Source organism: Micrasema longulum, unplaced genomic scaffold (assembly GCF_059751315.1).
Source record: "Micrasema longulum isolate JH-2025_06_02 unplaced genomic scaffold, ASM5975131v1 h1tg000888l, whole genome shotgun sequence".
In the NCBI taxonomy this organism is placed as follows: domain Eukaryota; kingdom Metazoa; phylum Arthropoda; class Insecta; order Trichoptera; family Brachycentridae; genus Micrasema; species Micrasema longulum.
This window is the reverse complement of record NW_028278079.1, coordinates 333,379-352,927: the sequence shown is the minus strand read 5'-3', so window position 1 is coordinate 352,927 and position 19,549 is coordinate 333,379. Positions and strand designations below refer to the sequence as shown.

Below are 19,549 nucleotides of genomic sequence, written 5' to 3'. Positions count from 1 at the left end.
GCAATCTTACTATGAACTCGTGTGTATAATTAATTTCTCAACTAAGATGTGATCAATTATAAGATTTTTCATATTATTATGTTTATTTGCAATAAAATCAAATTCCTGCATATTTTTGTAGATATGAACTGTGTTCGGCAATATAAAAACTATAAATAATTTATTTTTAATACAAAATATAACATGGTTTATTTTAACAAATTTTAAAATACATTTTTTTAACAAATGCTTGTGAGTTTTATTTAGAAGTACATTTATAACTTATTGCATTTTATACAGATTATTTAAAAGGTGAACTGAGAAAAAATATGTATTATGTATTTTAAAAGCGGTTGTTTTTATTTCCGCATGTTATGACGTGTTGATTCGTATCAATCAGACTCTTCGAGGAGTGCAGCAAACTTATTCTGAACCACGGTTTCCTCCCCAGAATCATCTGAACACTCTGATTGATCATCCGACTCTGATTTACTGGATGATTCTTCCCGTTGAGAGTTGGCTGCATCACTTGTAATAGCCAAAATTGTCTTAATTTTCTCCAACTCGCTCGAAGTTTCCCAAAATTCTGAAATACAAATAATGCATTTTTCGAGGTGTTCATAAACAATTCTATATTGACAAACTTTTAAATTTATTTAAAGCTAATCAAAAACTTGAAACTTCAAAGCGCCCGATACACAAGTATAATTATAGAAATAAAAGACTAGTGATACTTTAATTCACAAATTTGTGGATTAAAGTATCACTCGTCTTTTGTTTCTATAATAAATTACAATGAACTTCCATCAAGAATTTTCACTTACAAACTTCAATGTTTTACGCAAGTATAAATCTGATGTTAAATGAATTAAAAGTACTAACATATAAGCGAAGAATATTTCACAACACGATGATGTTTGTGTATAATATTATTAATTAAAAACATTAACAAAGCCAACATGAACATGTTCACAGTATCAGAGAAAAGTTAAAAATCAGACTCCCATTTAGGAAAAATGGCAAAGTCGCAAAATTCATATAATATGGGAAAAACAAATCAAATTCAAGTAGAAGGAAGAAATATGTGTTAGAGATAGTTAAGAAATAACAACTTACAAATGAAATATATCTGTACCTCAGAAGCAGACGGATGCAAATCCAAACGTCAAATGTTCAACAAGAGCCTAAAAATCTACTTTCTCCAAGTGATTTCTAATCATTTATAGCAATAATTTGTATTTTCAGTATCTTAATACATTGGTTATTTCATTATGAGACTTACATTTCTTCAAAATCAATAGACATGATCATAAGCTGGATACGAAAATCGAAATATCATTTCATCAAATTCTGGATTTGCATCTGTTTGCCTCTGAGGTACAGATATGTACATTGTTATTATTGCACACATAAGGATATGTTTATGTGTGCCGTATTTCAAAATTCAAAATATATATTTATTAAAAAGCCAGTAAATTAAAACGCCAATAATCGTATTATCAAAAAATGATATAAAGTAATAGAAACATTTTAATTTTGCCTTTGATTAAAATAAAGTCACACTACACTTTCGAATTGTATTGGGAATGAGTAAAATAAAAACCAAATTTCAGTCAATCTAACCTTTTCTATTGGAATAATTAGGCGGGACAAAGCTGAAAGGAATGGTTCCATCTAGGACCATCCTAAGGATGGCATTAGCTGCTCTGTACTCATCAGGACGAGCAGTTTTCGCAGTGAAAAACCCGTTCCTAACAGCCCACGCCTCACAAATGTCCATCGCCGACCATTCCTCTTCCTGGCTCGGGTGCTTCACATTCAACAGCTTAATCAGATTAACTCGCTCGGCCAAGAACTTAATAGATGTGTACGGTTCTCTTAACTGGGCTATTGGAAAACTTCCCATTAAAACCTGAGCTGTTTTGGGTATTTTGGAGGGAAACACAAGGCCAGGACAGTCACACAATCTCACATTATTGGTTAAGAATATTGTCTGGAAATGTTTAGTGTGGCCCGGGGTTTTAGAAACGGACACAACTTTATTTCCCATCAATGCGTTTATAATGGAAGATTTTCCAACATTAGGTTGCCCGACACATCCAATTGTTAAAATCCCATTATAATATCTTTCTTTCTCGTAATATGTCGTGTCTTCTTGTTTTTTAATTGTCTCTTCTATTTCCACATCGTCGAATTCTTTGTTCGATTCATCTATTATTTTTTTCTTCCACGAAGTGAGATCGACATTCTCGCCGACTATTCGTTGACACGCCTCGTACAGTTGTTGAGCTCCTTCCGCCGACATACGTAGCTTTCCTCGTCTTCGACGCTTTTGCAAACCTGTAGGCAATAACGTAGCTTGAAAAATCACAATTTAAGAAAAGCGTATGAGAATTACATTTTAAAGCCCAGTTTCCTGGTATTTTATTTAAATTTTCAATTGCAATTTCTTGAAAATATATAGGTCGTAATACCTGCTTTGTTCTCATGCTGTCCATACATATTATAACCAGGGAATGAAGTAAACAAAATGATGTGAAGTTGAGGATATCTCTCCTGAAAGTGATGCATCCAAGCAGCGACCACAGCTGGTGGTGCCAAGTCTATCTTGTTTAATATAAGTAAAATCTCTTTCTTCTCCTTCATTATATAATCGTATATCATCGGAGGGAATAATAAATTCTATAAAAAACAAACACAAAATGTGTAAAAAACTAAGACAATATTGATTATAAATGAATACGGGCACAGGGCATATACTTACAGGGAATCTGATGTCTACTATGACAAGCAAGATGTCAGACATCTCCAAAACCCTCCAAAGTTGCCGCCAAGTTTCCAGATTCTGTTCATAATGGCTGAGAGACTCCTCACCAAACTTTTTATCTAAATTTTTTATGAATTCCTAAAATAAATATATTACATATTACCACAATTATCAAACAAATATAAAATTTAAAAATGAATATAGAAAATGAGATCATTTTTGTCATATGGAAGATGTTGTACGGTAACGGAAACAAATAATGAATAAAAAGGTTTTTGCGTGGTATTATAAAATAATGTATGGCCAAACATTAATTCAGATAGATAATATAATACATAGCAAATTGAAAACATATTTTAACTGCTCGAACGTCAAACTAGTGGGATGCAGAATGCTGCCCAGCTGCCGAGCATTTTGATGTTATAACGCCAACGACGTTGTTTGATGACTGGTATTTATTTATTTTTATTTACTTAATTTTACAATACGCCCAAGGGGCATTTACAAAAAATATACAGGTAAGTACAAACATAGTAAGTAATAATTTTTAAAATAAGCAACACTTTTTTTTGTATACATGTAGAAACAATAAAAAGCATACTGCAATGCAAAATAAAAAGTAAAACTTTGCATAGTAAAAAAGAAAAAAATATGGAAATAATAAAAATGTTAGAATTAAAAAGCAAATTGTAAAACTTTTATAAAAAATTTTGATAAAAAAATATACATATACAGTCGAACTCAGTTATAACGATCACGGAAATAGCGAGATCTCGGATGTAACGAGGAAACATTCGTTGACATTTTAGTTCATGGTTTTCTCCATACAATTATTCAGTGTTATAAAGAGCTACTTCTCGGACATACCTTCGGTATGTTTGTTCGCAAAAATACTGTCAAAAATTACACAAAAAATCTTCAATTGTTAAAAACATCATTCTCGAAATAAGAACCTATGTAATAAAATCGAAACGGTCGGCTAACGTAAAGGATAAATACCGCCGGGGGTTGGGATCAGATTATGTTTATGATAGCTATGTAAGTGTCCTTAGACACTTAGGTACTTATACCTAATTGGATTTTTTGCCGACAATATTGAAAAATGAACACACATGGTTTTTAAAAACCCAAGATTTGTGAACTTAGTAAGTACCAGCTCGGCACATTGTTACAATTTACAGCTGCTTTTGTAACTTATGAATGACATGCTTATTTCGGGGGTTTTTTTTGATTTTTTAATGTTCTATGCTTATTTCAATACACAACAAACATTACAAGTGGGTGATGTCAAATGAGTTCTAGACCAGATCAGTTAAAACCCAACCCCTGAATTATAAAGATGTCTACTAACAAGAAGAAGTGTCTCTTAATTTGTGAAAAAGTGGCAATTATTTGTGAAATCAAACGTGGCGTGAAAAATGTGGAAGTGTGTACAAAGTTTTCTCTATCATCATCCACAGTGTCAACATTGTGGAAAAATAAGCATGTTTATTTGTCTGCATTTAAAAGAATATCACGGACACAAAAAATTTAGAAAGTTTGATCGTACTAATATGTCGATGAAGCATTGCTCCAACGGTTTTGTACCCAAAGAAACGCAGGATTTTCCATCGATGGATCAATATTGAAGGCGCATGCGGAAAAGCTCGCAAAACAATTTTGAAACGACGATTTTAAATGTAATAATGCCTTCGTGTGATAGGTATGTTTGTAAGCGTTTATTATAATTTTCCTTAACATTAAAAAAAAAAAATCTGTATGAATTATATGTACACATATGTATTTACTTGTTTACTTAGTGACAATGTGCAATAGCGATTGTATAAAAAAAATCTTTCTCTTGTATAACGAGTAACGCTTATAACGAGCAAATTCAATCAGTCCCACCTTCCTCGCAATAACCAAGTTCGACTGTATAATTATAAAAAATGGTATTAACAAATTAAAAACAAATAGTAAAAATTAGTTTATGTTTATTCAAAAAGTAGTACGAAAAATCCGTTTTAGGCCGTAAAGTCCACAATAACAAGAATTCCGCTTGAACGGTTATATAAATTGACGGCCGAGATCTACGCTCCGCCGTAAGTGGTTAATGATGACTGTGCCCCCGTAAAAAAATGTTAATTTAAAAAATACAACTAAAATAACAACGTAGATTAAAATGAGATTATTCCAGTAGTTATTTAGGAAATATTAAGTACTAACCAGAAAATATCGGTTTTCTCTCATCTCCAGCTCTTGTAAACTCATCTTGAAATTCCACGGCGGACGAATGGGAAAACTTAAGCCTTCAGGAAACAGTTCCTCTTCACTCATTTCCAAATTACTTTCCAGAATCGGTTCTAGTTGTTCTCTAAAATAAATGTTTTCAATAATAAGTCATCAAAATAAAGTACTGCATCTACTGATTAGTCATGCTGGAATGATGATGATGAAATTGGGAATATTGCTTTTTTTTTTAAATACCTGGCGATGAGTTTCTTTTTTTCAACTTCTTCATTGGATTCCTTTCGAAACTTCAATACATAACGATCGGAATTTTTCTTGGACGAAGTAGGCAAGTGGGAGGGTTTGATGTCCTTCGCGATTATATTGCCTGAAAAATCTTTAAAATATTGTAATATATGATACAACAAACATATTTCAGAGGGAAAATAAAAACGACATACCAACGCGTTCTTTGGCCTTCTTCGCTTGCAGTTGATCCTTCTTCTGTTTGTTGCTAAATGGAACTTTTCTTCTTTGAGTCATGATTATACTTTACTTAAAATATATTCGTTTAAAAAATTTCATCAATAATCATAAGAAAAAAATAAGAACACGCGTTTAATTTCAAAATTTTGACACATGTCAGCTGCAGACAGTTGACAGTTTGGTTGAATAGTGTTGTCCGCTCGCCAAAATTTTCATGTAAAAAAAAAAACTAGATTAAACCATAAATAGGTACTACTGTCAACTGTTCAATTTAAAAAAAATAGCGGTAATATTATGAGTTTGGATTGCATAAAAAAAAACATCACGGTAATGAGCAATGAGTATTATTATTGACAATGACATAAGACACAAATACTTTTTGAGGAGCGCCACTCAGCGGAAATTCCGTCGCCGCTGAACGATTACAATACATTTTATTGCATTTACTGTTATCGGCACACTGCGCGGATGCTCAGTTGTTCCGTCAGTGGACCTTGGGCGGAATAATCGTCATTGGCGTTTGTTCCGTTCTTCGGGGGCGGTTCATCCCTCAGCGTCTAATGAGCAACTCTGCATTGCACGTTTTCTAATGGGATGCGCCAAATTAGGCGGACTGTCCGCTTCGACGGTAAATACTCGAAAGTCGACTGATAATCCGCCATGATATATGTGGTGTGACTGCACGTTCGATCGTGGATATACTGTGACGGAAATTTCCGCTGAGTGTGGTGCCAGCCTTAGGTTGAATTATTTGACCAAATCAAAAGTAATATTATTTGATTTACAAAAATGTGGAAGGATTTTCTAAAAAATAAATAACCAACATATTCAATGAGGCATTTTTCAAAAATACTACACCTTAAGAGAAAAAGCGGTCTAGCCTTTCTTCATGTATGTATATAACTCAGCGGGACTTTAATTTAAGAGTATTATGTAAATATTTTTGAAATAAAAAAATACAAACATGTTCCCGTATTTTCTCCCTGAATATGATTTTGTCATATATTGCGATAAATAACGAGTGTGAACAAATGTTCATTATTACATCACATTGTGTTACTAATAATCCTTATTAGAAATTATTATTATGGTAATTATTTATTTATTGTACATCATGGCATCATTTAGTAAAAAAAGGCCTATTTGGGAATTTTGAGAATTGTAGTGAAGATAATAAACTGACTGAGTTTATTGTGTAACAACAAAATCTCGCAAAAAAAAAATGCTAAAAAAAATGTTTTCATTCATCACAACTTACCACTAATACATTATAAACGAAACAAGTCCTGTGTGAACAATAATATTATAGTACAAGAACATCATTAAAAAATAACGTTTAGCGCAGAAATACAAAAAAGTTTCATTTCATCAAAATGTGTACGACGCTAGGGCAGGCACAAAATCTACCTGAAGCTCAATCACAAATAACTATTAACGTGCTTAAAAACATGCTAAGCATTTGAGCGATCACAATAAACAATCATGAACAAGTTATCGCAGTCATAAGTCAACGCTCGTGTCGGTTTGTTTTTTGTTTTCCTCGTAAATAAAAACAGTTCATTGGCGTATAATCGGCGTTTATTATAAACAATAATACAATATGTTGCATTGACAAAATTGTAAGGAGTATCTAATACAAAAAAGTTAAAATTAAATTACAATCGCTATGGCGACTGCTTTTTTTAACATTTAAATGCAATAAATAGCATGATAAATAATAAATAAATAAACAAAAATAGCAGTTTTGGAATATTTTCCATATTTACACCGGTAAATTCAAATACGTGTTTGCGCAGCAAGATTATACGTCGCGAAACGTAAATATTTTGACATTTAATATTTGGTGTTTACGGATGTTCCATTGTGATCGCGGATACGATAAATTACGACGCTTATTAGCACGTTGATAGTTATTTGTGATTGAGGTACTGGATTGACGTGGGAGGAGGCGAAAATGTTGGCTGACGATAGGATCTCCTGGAGGCAACTGGTGATGTCCACATGCTCCACTTAGGAGCGGATGTGGAAAAGAAGAAAAATAAGATTTTTTTTTCAAATCTATCGTTATCAACGTGAATATTAGTTGTTGGCAGACGTAGTGCGTGTGTATGTAAAAGTTATTTATCTGACAATGAAGATCTATATTTAGATTTTATAAAATTCATAGTTAAATACGCACTGTCGCAAAGATACTGGCCATCACTGACCTCATTTTTTTTATGTACGCCTCCACTCGTTTGCGAGTGATTTTGTAAAACAAATCACAGTTTGGGAACTCCCCTAATAATAGTGACAGAAAACTTGTTGCCAAATGAATAAATATTTCATTTATTTATTTGGGATGCCATAAAAATAAAATAATGTTTCATAGTCCTTGCCAAACTAATGTGACTAGTGATGGGAAGTACTGATCACTGATCATGTACCGATCAAATCTATTTGATCATATTTTTCATGCAAACATGAATTTCTGTTTTTTTTTTCGAAAATTGATATAAAAACGCAAAAACAAGCCTATTATAGTGTGTTTAAGACAATTATTCACTAAAAAATAAGACAGCAAATACTTTTTTTCATGGACAACAACAAATGTTTTTTTTATTCGATCGATTTACATTGATCAATTTGTCCCATTTCATAGATTTTGGCAATGCTTAGGTATATTTTTGTTCTTTTTTTAGTTTTAAAGCTGATTTTATACAGGTGTTCTTTTAACCTTGTCACACCCGAAACCATGATGATCAGTATAGGCAAGAAGACATATTAAAAAAATATTTAGAACGAAGAATTTTTAAACATAAAATATTTAAAAAACAAATGGTTGCTGACTTCGGCAGGGGAGAAGCGAGGGGGGCGCGGCCGTACGGTTGACAGTGTATCAAACTCCCCCTCCCCTCTCTTCATTTCTCCCCTACAGAAGTAAGCAACCATTTGTTTTTTTAAATATTTTATTTTTGTAAATTTTATTCGATCTAAAAAAATATTTTAATGTGCCAATGTATAATCAATAACACCCTGTATAATCATGTTGATTTATATGTCAAGCATTGGATTAAAAAAATAATTTAGATACGAATGGTTTTTCGTGTGTCAATATAAATCACTCCTTAGACGTTACTACGCATTGCAGTTATGTCGTCACTTTTGCTGACAACTGACAACTGTCATCTAATCAAGCTTTATTTTAAGGACTAAGGAAACAAATTTTGTAAAAGGAACATTTTCGTATTTGTAGATACATTTACATAGAAGAGTTAGTTAAATCGGGTAACCAGGCCAGGCACTCGCAAGTTAATTATTTGCGTGGCTTATGATCTGTCGTTGACAGTGACGCTTCAGGTCCCAAGCCAATGAGATATTTCAGCGTAAAACCACATTTAAAACAAACATGTCATGTCCACCTTCCCAGGAATAATGTGCGCAGAAGGATATAATCATGATGAAGATGAAATAAAAAAAAAATGGCCATGTAAGTACTGACCCCTTAGCATGTCATACCGTCGTTTCGTAGGTTCGTTCGTAGCCCTCATCTCATCACTTTGACGCTATCAAAATCGTATTTCGCTCTCGTTACCCTGGCGCTGACTAATCCCGACTGGGCCTACCGCCATTGTCCCCTGCGCCGCTGACACCCCCAGTTATTTGTAATTACAGAGTCAGTGACCACAATTGACATATTAATACATAGATTTGCCCCGAGTCCTAAAAAAATATGACACTCATGCTCAAACGCTCAGCCCATGCCCAGCGCGTATTTAGTCATTCTTCGACCGCCAGCTTGGCGTGACGAATCTAAACAAAAATGCAATGTGTCATGAAAACGTGTAAAAATCTTTCGGATAAACATTGTAAAAAGGATTCTGTAACTTTTCATTAAAAGACAAAGCTTAAAACAATTAATATCTAAATATAAATATAATTTTTTGTAAACGACAAATTACGACAATTGCGAAGCTCTTCTTACAGTGATTCACTAATAGGAGTTAATATTATCTTTTCGTTCCTAAAAATCAAGTGAAAAGAAATAAATGGGTCGAAATTATAAGGAATTTAAGAAAAGAATGGGGAAAAATTGGGATCCATAAAAAACGAATGTTGATTGTGAACGTTAAAATAAAAACTTTTTTATGTACCAACAATGAGTATCGTTCAATTTTTGGGAGCATATGATGCATGTTGAATGCAGCCCTGGAGTGGTATTCTGAATCTTCGCTACCATTACCACCTAGAGAGTGGTTAATTTTGGGATTTTTATTTTTTGAATGCGACGACACTTTCCTTCATAAAATGGCCACAGAGATGATTAGACATCAAATGATATATAAAACTGTTAAAACAACGAAAAAAAACTAAGACAGTTTGGTCAATTTAACCTAATTAAGTGTTTTGGGTAATGCGCAAGGTGATATGATTTTCATTCAAAATACGCGCCACAAAAGTGTTTTCTACTAATTATGAATCTTCTCTGTCCCCTGGAGAGTAGTTAAATGAAGGATTATTTATTTTTTCCATTCCTCTAATTTTTGTTTCATATATGGCCACACCTATGATTAAACGTCAAAAAATATGAACACGTGAAATCAAACATAATGATTTTCATTTAGAACATTATTGCGACCATTACCCAAAACGCATAATTATTTGTTGAATTGACCAAACCGTATTGGTTTTATTTCCGTTTTGAAGCAGTTTTATACACCATTTGACGTTTGATCATCAGTGTGGCCATTATATGCCGCAAAGTGTCGTCACATTAAAAAAAATAAAATCTTCAAATACTGGTGTATACATATACCAAAACTTAAAATGGGAAGACCATATTAGTGAACTAGTTAAATTAAGGAATATTTTTAAAATCGATCATGAAAAAATAGCTTTTTACTCAACTGTACAATATTTGTAACAATATGGTATAGTTGGATGGGTGTATATTTATTTATTTATTTTATTAGGTAAACGAACAGTATGTACACATGTCATATATTGCCAATTTCTTAGTATATTAGTGTAAGAAACTCATGCACACACCAAAAAAATTGTTTACACTTAATACAATAATTTAAATTATGTTCAATATAATAAATGTAAAAGAAAAGAAATCAAAATATATGTATATAATAATAATAATAAAGTCAAATGTCTGCTTCTCTCAAAATTTCTATAATTTTTGACCTAAATTTACATACATTGTCACAAAAAATATCAGCCTCGGTAAATATATTGGTCGCATATTCTAGGTATTGTAGATTGTTTAAAATGGTTTGTTGACGCGTTTTCAGTGGAAAACAGAAGATTTTATCTTGTTGGTCTAGATGGTACACGGCGATGATGCATATGCCAATATATTAAACCCTCTTAAAATAGTACAAAGATTATTTACTAAAGTAATTTTAAAGAAATTCTCAACATTCAATACGAAAATTCGTTATAAATGATTTAAAGTTCATACAGTAAACACTATTTATAAAATAAATTCCATTTTACAAATTTATAAAGAAGAAGAAATAAAAGAATTTGAGATGAATAAGTCACTCAGATATCAAAATAATATAAAAATCCCCAAATTCAGCACGAGTAATGGTCAAAATAGCTTTGTGTCAAAATAGGTGTCAAAAATTAAAATAATCTCCCGAATGAACTTAAAACTATTAAAACTAATATATAAATAAATAAGTTCAAAGTAAATTTAAAGAAATTTTTTGAACAAGTGTAAAAACTGCATTCAATTTTAATTAGTATAAATGTGATATTATTTTCTGTTTTTTTCTCAATGACTCGTCTATTCAAAACTATATAAATTCTAATATATAAACAACTATAACACAGTGGCGAACGGTGATTTTATTTACAGGTAAGCTATAAAAAAATATAATTTATTTGAATTTACATAGTAGGTACATAATATTATAATGTAAGTTATAAATACTATAAATTGCTATTTTTCCGTGGTTCTGTGTGATACAAAAACTCTCACCTATGAATCTATGAAATCAACTCAAACGACGTAACTTCGTGATTTATTATATTGTGTAGCTAATTTAATTTAACACATTACTTATATAAAAGTTTACAAAAATAGCACAATGAGTTGAGTCAGTATTAGGTATTCTCATTACGATTTAAATGTCAACTGGACGATTTGTTCTAGAAATTAATAATGCCATAAACGACCAAGTCGAGCGCCACATGTGTTGCGAGTCATATGTCAAAAGTTTCATCGCAAATAAAAATAGTCCTTAAGAAATAATGTTTGAATTACTGTTTTCCAAATCGAGAATCTTCAAAGAATTTGTATAATCTGCAAGTTTTGTCTAGGAGAAAAATCCCACCACTGGGTTTAAGATGTCCAAAATATTAATATTTTTAAATAAAATAATATAAATATATTTGGAGAAAAGTAAAAACAGTGGCAATGATTTATAAGAAATAGTATTTACTTGTTTGTTTTTCTGTAAACAAAGTTACCGTAGAACATTATTATGGATAGTCAAATATGATAGTAAGCTTTGCATGATCGCTTATATACACGGTTCGCCCCTGCTAAAACAGTTTAAGTCACTCTCCAAGCACAAGAGTTAGTCTCTTTTTTGGAGAGCTACAGTTAACATTTCATCATCACGATCGTTCCCTTTTCGCACCTAATGGTGCATAGGGCACTGCATTGGTTCACCAATCGCAGCGTATCTTGATCATTTTTTGTTACATGAAGGTAAGGTGATCAGTCTTACGCTTCAAGTACCAGTCCAGGGACTATGAAATATTTTAGTGTGAAAACGAACCCGAGACCTCTTGCATGGCAGGCTAACGCGCTGACCATTACATCACGAGGCCGACATTGACTAGATGTACGTTACAAATACAAGAGTTACTAGATACTCCACCTTGATGCTACAAAAAATAAAAAAATAAATACAACCTTCGGTCAAAGAGGATTGACCTACAACTCGGTTAAAGTGTACAATCTACTTCCGAAATCCATAAGGACAATTAGTAAGTTCTCAAAATATAAAATTGTAAATATATTTTATTTTATTTTAATTTTATTTTATTTTATTTGGGAAATCAACAGTTCTACATACATATTTTAAGTAAACAAACAGATATAGTGTATAAACTCAGAACTAATAACAGATTTCCACATAGTATACAAAGTTAGTAAAGAAAATATATTACATATCAAATAAATACATACAATTTAAACATATGAAAATGTTATTTTCATGTACTCAATAATCAAAGATTTTTTGTATATATTTATTTTAAGAACATTAAGTTACTGTAAATTGGGCGGGATAAGGACAAAAATGCTTGAAGAGCGGATAAGGAGGGGAGGGGAGATGCATATATTTATTAAATAATTACTACCCCTAGGTAGATAAAATTTATAATACCACCACTGGTATAAATAAGCAGTATTTAGTCACTATGGGTACGTTTTCGTGTCACCCATTAAAAAAATATTTTACTCTATAGGGCGTGTCTATGTATTGCATGTCAATGGTGTCCACATACACGAGATAATTGGCGGGGTTAAAGGGTTAAGGATGAGTTGCGAGCGGGTGCGTAGCTTGCAGGAGGTGGCGGTGGTCCCCTATCCGCCCCATGACACGGCGAACCCGTCTAATTACCGAGGCGGCCCTCATTTCTCCTCTTATTTATCCAAATGTATTTTTACCTTCGGATCTTCGTGTCCCCCCTCCCGCCGCCCCGCCGCCGCTCCAGCGCGATCGCGGATGACGCCAGCGGGCCGGCGCAATGCACGCGAGGAGATATTAATGCCCTCCGAGGGCCGGACTGGTTCGCCGGTAGCGCACACGTCATAACATAATACATACTCATGTGCAAGAAGGAACCTAAAATGTTACTGAAATTGTTCTCTGCGAGAGATTTGTATATATAGTGGCATCGAGACAACACTATTACGTAGGCAAAAAGGTCCATAACCTTTTGCCAGAATCGTGGAAAGACGGGAGTGTTGTCAAGTTGCGGAAGGTGTTGACCTCGCTCTTTCATGACATTGGTCGTAGAGAGTCGGAAAAGTTGATGCATGCCACGGATTGGAGATTATTACTGGACGTCGAAAATAAAATATAAAAAAGAAGGAATAATTTAAAAAAATATGTATTTATAGATGACAACCATGAAGTTTTGCATAAATAAATTGTCTATGTTTTTATTAATGTATGTTTGTGTATGCGCATGGGTGTATGTACGTGTGTGTGTATGTACATGTGTATATATGTGTATATATATTTATATATGTGTGTGTTTATATGTGTATGTCTGTATGTATATGTATCAAAATGTGTATACGAATAAGTTTATATTTTGTTTGTCTGTGCTCTATATTAATTTGTTAACTATTATAATATATTACAATGTAATTGCCTAGCTTGGAATGGAGTATGTACCCTTGTTAGCTGGGCAAAGTGGACATGGATTTTTTTTTGATAAAGAGTGTAAATAAATAAATAAATTAACTCAAGTAATCCAAACCGTTTATTTGCGGGGTAATGTTTTTTATTATTAATAAAAACTGCTTGCCCACAATAAATCCCATTATTTATACACTTAAAACAATCTAGTATAAAAATATAAACTACCGTTATTTATTTCGACGGCTTACGCCTTTGATAAAGTATAAAATAATTGAATTTTGTAAGTGAAAATTCTTCATGGAAGTTCATTGTAATTTATTATATAAATAAAAGACGAGTGATCCAGAATTTTCACATACAAACTTAAATGTTTTAGATAACGCGAACACAGCAACCCTGAAACGACTGTATAAAAAATTAAATCTTGCAAATTTGTGGATTAAAGTATCACTCGTCTTTTATTTATATAATAAAAAGTATAAAATAAAAAACAATTATAATAAAACAAAACACCTGAACACGTTATAAAAAATATAGATACACGAAATAAAAACAGCAGAAAATAAGGAAATAATAAAGAAAAATTAAATAAGAAATTATAACATAGGTATGCAGCAAATTAACAATAAATAAAGGGTTTAAATAAAAAAAGCATTGAAAAAAAAGAGGCGATGTATCATAGCATAAACAGTAAAACTAGTAAAACACATTTTTATAATTTAGAACATAATTATCATCATAATCATTCCCTTTCCGCACCTAATGGTGCATAGGGCAGTGCATTGGCACATCAATCGCAGCGTTACATATACATATGTAAGATGATCAGTCTCACGCTTCAGGTACCAGTCCAGGGACTATGAAATATTTTTAGTGTAAAAATACCCTTTTAAATAAATATTATATATCAACCATGTCGGGAATCAAACCCGAGACCTCTTGCGTGGCACGCAAACGCGCTGACCATTTTTTAATATTTTTTATATGGGAGTTGCTTTATTATTTACCTTACTTATAATATACAAGGTTTATATAAAAAAAACATTTTTCTGCAAAAAAAATTAGAAAAATTTAAATTACAAGAAAATTAGAGCGATGACAGGGTATTAAAAGGGTTCTCTCGTTACTAGAACAAAGAGATAGTCCGTGTTGTGAAAGAGGTTGGAAGAGCTCTCTCAGATAAACAGGCGAAGTGGTATTATTTAAAATATTGTGAAGAAGTGATAGAATGTGAATGTTTCTTCAATGCCTGATACTAAAGGCAGTGTAAATGCGTGCGATACTCGGTTATGTGGTCAAATTTACAGAACCCAACAGAGATTTTTGGTAAAGATTTAACATAACCCTTTTCAAATCACCATCCTGTAGATTTTAAATGCGCTTGAGTGAGTTGTGTGAACGCACCAGGGGTGCTATTCTGGACCACTCTCGTGGCACGAGAAAACAGTTTTCTCGTGTATTTTGTATGTAAATAGATGAGATAATACGGCCACGAGAGCGTTTAGAATACCAGCCCAGGGCCCCGATTACTATGGAAGTTAACAGTTATCTTCAACTGTATATAAAGAAAAATCGATATTTGTGTACGACAATGAGTATATTTGGATGAACATAATATAAAGTATCTTCATCGGTAATCTACAATTTATATAGTAAACTTAATTTTAATGTTAACTTCCCCTTTCCCTTTCCTCCTTCCCTTTCCCCTTCCCCTGGGGCCCTGGGCCTCGATTATGATAAATATTATTATCTACAAAGTTAAATCAAGTTTTCTGTATGATAAATAAAATATGTTTGCATATTTTTTTCTAACCACGTTCAATTACCGGTTACTGACGAAGATACGAAGATACGAAGTAAAGACATGAGTGAACTAGGCAAAATGATTATGGAACTACATGAGTCTTTAATAAGGATTGGTTTAAAAAGGAATATTCATAAAACAAAGATTACGAGTCTAACAGGGAAAGACATTTTCATTAACAATAATAAAATCGAAGTGGTTGATGAATTTTAATATCTAGGACACAAAGTCAAACTTGGTAAAGATAACCAGACAGCGGAGTTACCAAGAAGAATAGGGCTAAGTTGGGCCTGCTTTCGGCAAACTGAAATGTATTTTTGAAAATAAAGAAGTCCTTATATGCTTAAAAAGACAAGTATAAGAATCTGGCATATTGCCGGTGACAACATACGGACTAGAAACCATGTGTGTAACGCAAAAAGGAGCCAGAAATTAAAATGCACGCAACAATCCATGGAAAGACAGATGCTCGGTGTATGTCTAAGAGACAGAGTAAGAAATGAAGAAATAAGGCGCCGACCCGGAGTCGTGGATGTCATGGATCGTGCAGCGAAATTAAAATGGCAGTGGGCAGGACACTTGGCGAGGCAAAACGATGGCAGGTGGACACCCAGAATAATAAAGCGGAGACCATGGGCAAACAAAAGAAGTGTTGGAAGGCCACAGAAAAGATGGGTCGACGACATCGCCTCTATTGCCGGTAAAACGTGGACGATGAAAGCGGGTGATAGTAAGGAATGGAGACGTTTGGAAGAGGCCTTTATCGAGCAGTGGAGAGAATAGGCTGAAGAAGAAGAAGAAAAAAAAAGACGAAGATGCTTTGAATTTTCATACAAATATACACACTTACGTACATAAATATTGATATTAGTTTATACCGATGAAGATAGACGTTCAATTTCTACATTTGCGAGACATTTTTTTTCCGTCTGCCGCAAATATATTTAGGGGAAACTTGGTTATCCGGAAAAGCCCATAATTTAAAAACATATTGACTGGTAAACAGTATTTTTCTCCGTTTGGTAAAGTTCGCCTCTGCGTTGTTTGCCAGAAATGAATCAAATTTATGATCATTTATATATACCATACACAACGCACATGCTTCTCGGGAAGTTATCGGAAATAGCCAGTCTAGAATAAGCGCGCGCACCATACAACGGTCGACTAGTTTGAATTTCAATTTTGGAAAACATTTTGTTCTATCGACGACTTTCCCCAAACAAAAGAACATCGACTAACGAATCCTATTTAAAATAGATTGACGTAACCTTTACTTAACGGGCGAAATAGAAAATGTTTCAAATTGTATTTTTTGTGATTATATTTATATTATTTAAGTACACGATGGGTGAGTTTTATTTCAAAATAATATTTGGTTTCTGTAACGGATAAAGCATATAAATCTGGGATGAATGAGAGTGTAGTATTTTTGTATGTGTGATTTTTTAATTACTGATGTTTTATATGGACGTTCCAAGAAGTATTTAAAATATTTTATTTATTTATGTTTTTGTTTATGTGCATTTGAACATTGGCGGTTTTATAACCAAATGGTAATTTCTTACAACTTCTTCGTCTTCATTCCGTTTTCGCACCTAATGGTGCATAGGGCGCCGCATCGGTACACCAATTGCAGCGTATCTTGATCATTTATGTAACACGAAGGTAAGATGATCAGTCTTACGCTTCAGGTCCCAGTCTAGGGACTATAAAATATTCTATTTTTTTAAACATCATTTTTAATAAATATTGATAACAGATCACAAGCTGTGGTAATTTCTGGTTATAAATCCAACTGTTTTTCTGTTACATCTGGCGCTCCACAAGGATCAATTCTAGGACCCCTTCTATTTAATATATTTATTAACGACATTCAGGAATGCTTTCATCCTGCCAAATATGTACTCTTTGCTGATGATAGTTAAATATTTATGAAAATTAATTCAATTGAGGACTGCAACCTTCAACAATCAGATTTGAGCCGCCTCTCAGATTATTGCCGCATCAACAATCTTACTCTTAACATTAATAAATGCACTTGTATATCTTTCTCGCGTAAACATAATACTTTAAATTTTTCGTATACTTGAATGAATGAAATGGTTCCAAGAAATAACGTTATCAGAGACTTAGGAATAGTTTTAGATTCCAAGCTTGTGTTCGATATTCACATTAATGGAATTATTAATACGGCATACAAAATGCTAGGTTTTTTTAAGCGAATGTCTAATGACTTCAAAAACATTAAAACATTTATATTGCTATATAACACATATTTGAGAAGTCAATATGCTTCAATTATATGGAATCCCCAATATAAAATATACACAAAAAACCTAGAAAGCATACATAAGAGATTTATTAATTTAATAAAATATAAATTTCACTGTACACCAAATTCATTTCAAACTCTAGAGTATAGAAGACTGATTGCAGATTAATTATTCCTGTTTAAACTGGTAAACAGCATCGTAGACTGTTCTTTACTTACAAGTTCTTTAGAATACCTTGAACCCAGCAGAACAAGACTCCAAACTACATTTAATTTGCCAGTACCTAGGACTAACTCAAGGAAAAACGACTTTTTGTTTAGAGCATGTCATTATTACAATACTGTTCTCTCCGGTCACGCAGACATTTTTCATCTCTCTTATATGAAATGTAGAAAATTCCTCATAGACAGTACACCCTTTTAGTTTTATGATGTCAGTAATTATGAATGTATTCGTGTGTTCATTATTATATTTTTGTACCTTTTACATTATTTTTTTATAACTTTTTTCTTTTCTTATTCTTTAAATTTAAATTTATCTTGTTTCTATTAACTTTATTTTTATAACTGTTTATAAGTAAATGTATTTTCATTTTATTTGCAAGTTTCTAAGTGCCCAACAATTGTTAATTGCTTTTATTTTGATACCGATAATGTACTTAATCGATATCTTACATCACCGTGGAAAATTTTTATTGAGTGTTTTCACAATTTTCGTTCATATGTATTCTTTTTTTTTTATACAATATATGTAAAAACTGTTGTTTTTTTCCCAAATAAAAAAAAATAATAATAATAATTTACATCAACCGTGTCGGGAATCGAACCCGAGATCTCTTGCATGGCAGGCTAACGCGCTGATCACTACACCACGAGGCTAATATTTCTTCCAACCAATCGATGAAATAAATGTTTCAATGTTTCTTTCAATTGTTGCGCGGTATTATTGACAACCCTGAAATTATGCGGAGCATTAGCTTTTATATTCCGGATAATTACCTTAGACAGCGTCAGCATAGACTGTTTCACATTCCAATATACAAGACCAACCTGCCAATGGTTATGCCTGTTGGAAGGGCTATCTCTATTTAAAATTATTTCAACAGAGATAGAAAAAAGTTTTGAGAACAGAATATGGAAGTCTAGGCATTTACAGGGCTTTTGACTTGTCATTGGCTGGTTTAAGTGGCCTTCTTTGGCATTATTTAAAAAAATCTTTTTTTAATTTTCAGGCGTTGCGTAGTATGTAGGTTAAATATATCAATTAGATGAATCTCAACCGCATAAATAAAGTTTTCAACTCTTTAACTTCATAAACATCAACAGATGAAAGAATTGAAGGGATATCCATGTTCAAATATGAGCAGAATGGTAAATGTTACGCAGTGAGTAAAGTGGTCACTTAAACCAGTCAATGACAGGTCATAAGCCTTGTAGATGACTAGTCTTCTATATAACCTTCTATAAAGTGCTCTTTATCTCTGTTGTAATAGGTTAATATTAACAGCTCCCCAGGGAGTTAAAGCCAGTCCTTGTCTACAAACATTTGAACAAACTCAAAATATTGTTCATTTATTTTTGCGACGCAGCGCCCTATTCATCACCAGTAGCTCAATCACAAATAACTATCGACGTATTAAAAAATATTCTGAGCA

At 32.7% G+C, this 19,549-nt stretch overlaps 1 protein-coding gene across 2 annotated transcripts; it reads right to left on the bottom strand.

The window, feature by feature from the left end:
- Nucleotides 1–159: 159 nt before the first annotated feature.
- Ns4 (Nucleostemin 4) lies at nucleotides 160–5,658 on the bottom strand. 2 transcript variants are annotated; one of them, XM_088231514.1, is made up of 7 exons: nucleotides 5,416–5,658; nucleotides 5,213–5,342; nucleotides 4,952–5,099; nucleotides 2,744–2,884; nucleotides 2,454–2,661; nucleotides 1,603–2,319; nucleotides 160–565 (listed from the first exon to the last, which is right to left on the bottom strand). In XM_088231514.1, exons 1-7 carry the CDS (start codon nucleotides 5,495–5,497, stop codon nucleotides 372–374), a joined length of 1,620 nt encoding a protein of 539 aa, XP_088087640.1. In that variant the 5' UTR covers nucleotides 5,498–5,658; the 3' UTR covers nucleotides 160–371. The 2 variants fall into 2 exon arrangements, with proteins under 2 accessions (XP_088087640.1, XP_088087639.1); XM_088231513.1 differs by having other exon boundaries at nucleotides 5,213–5,351; nucleotides 5,416–5,634.
- Nucleotides 5,659–19,549: the final 13,891 nt, after the last annotated feature.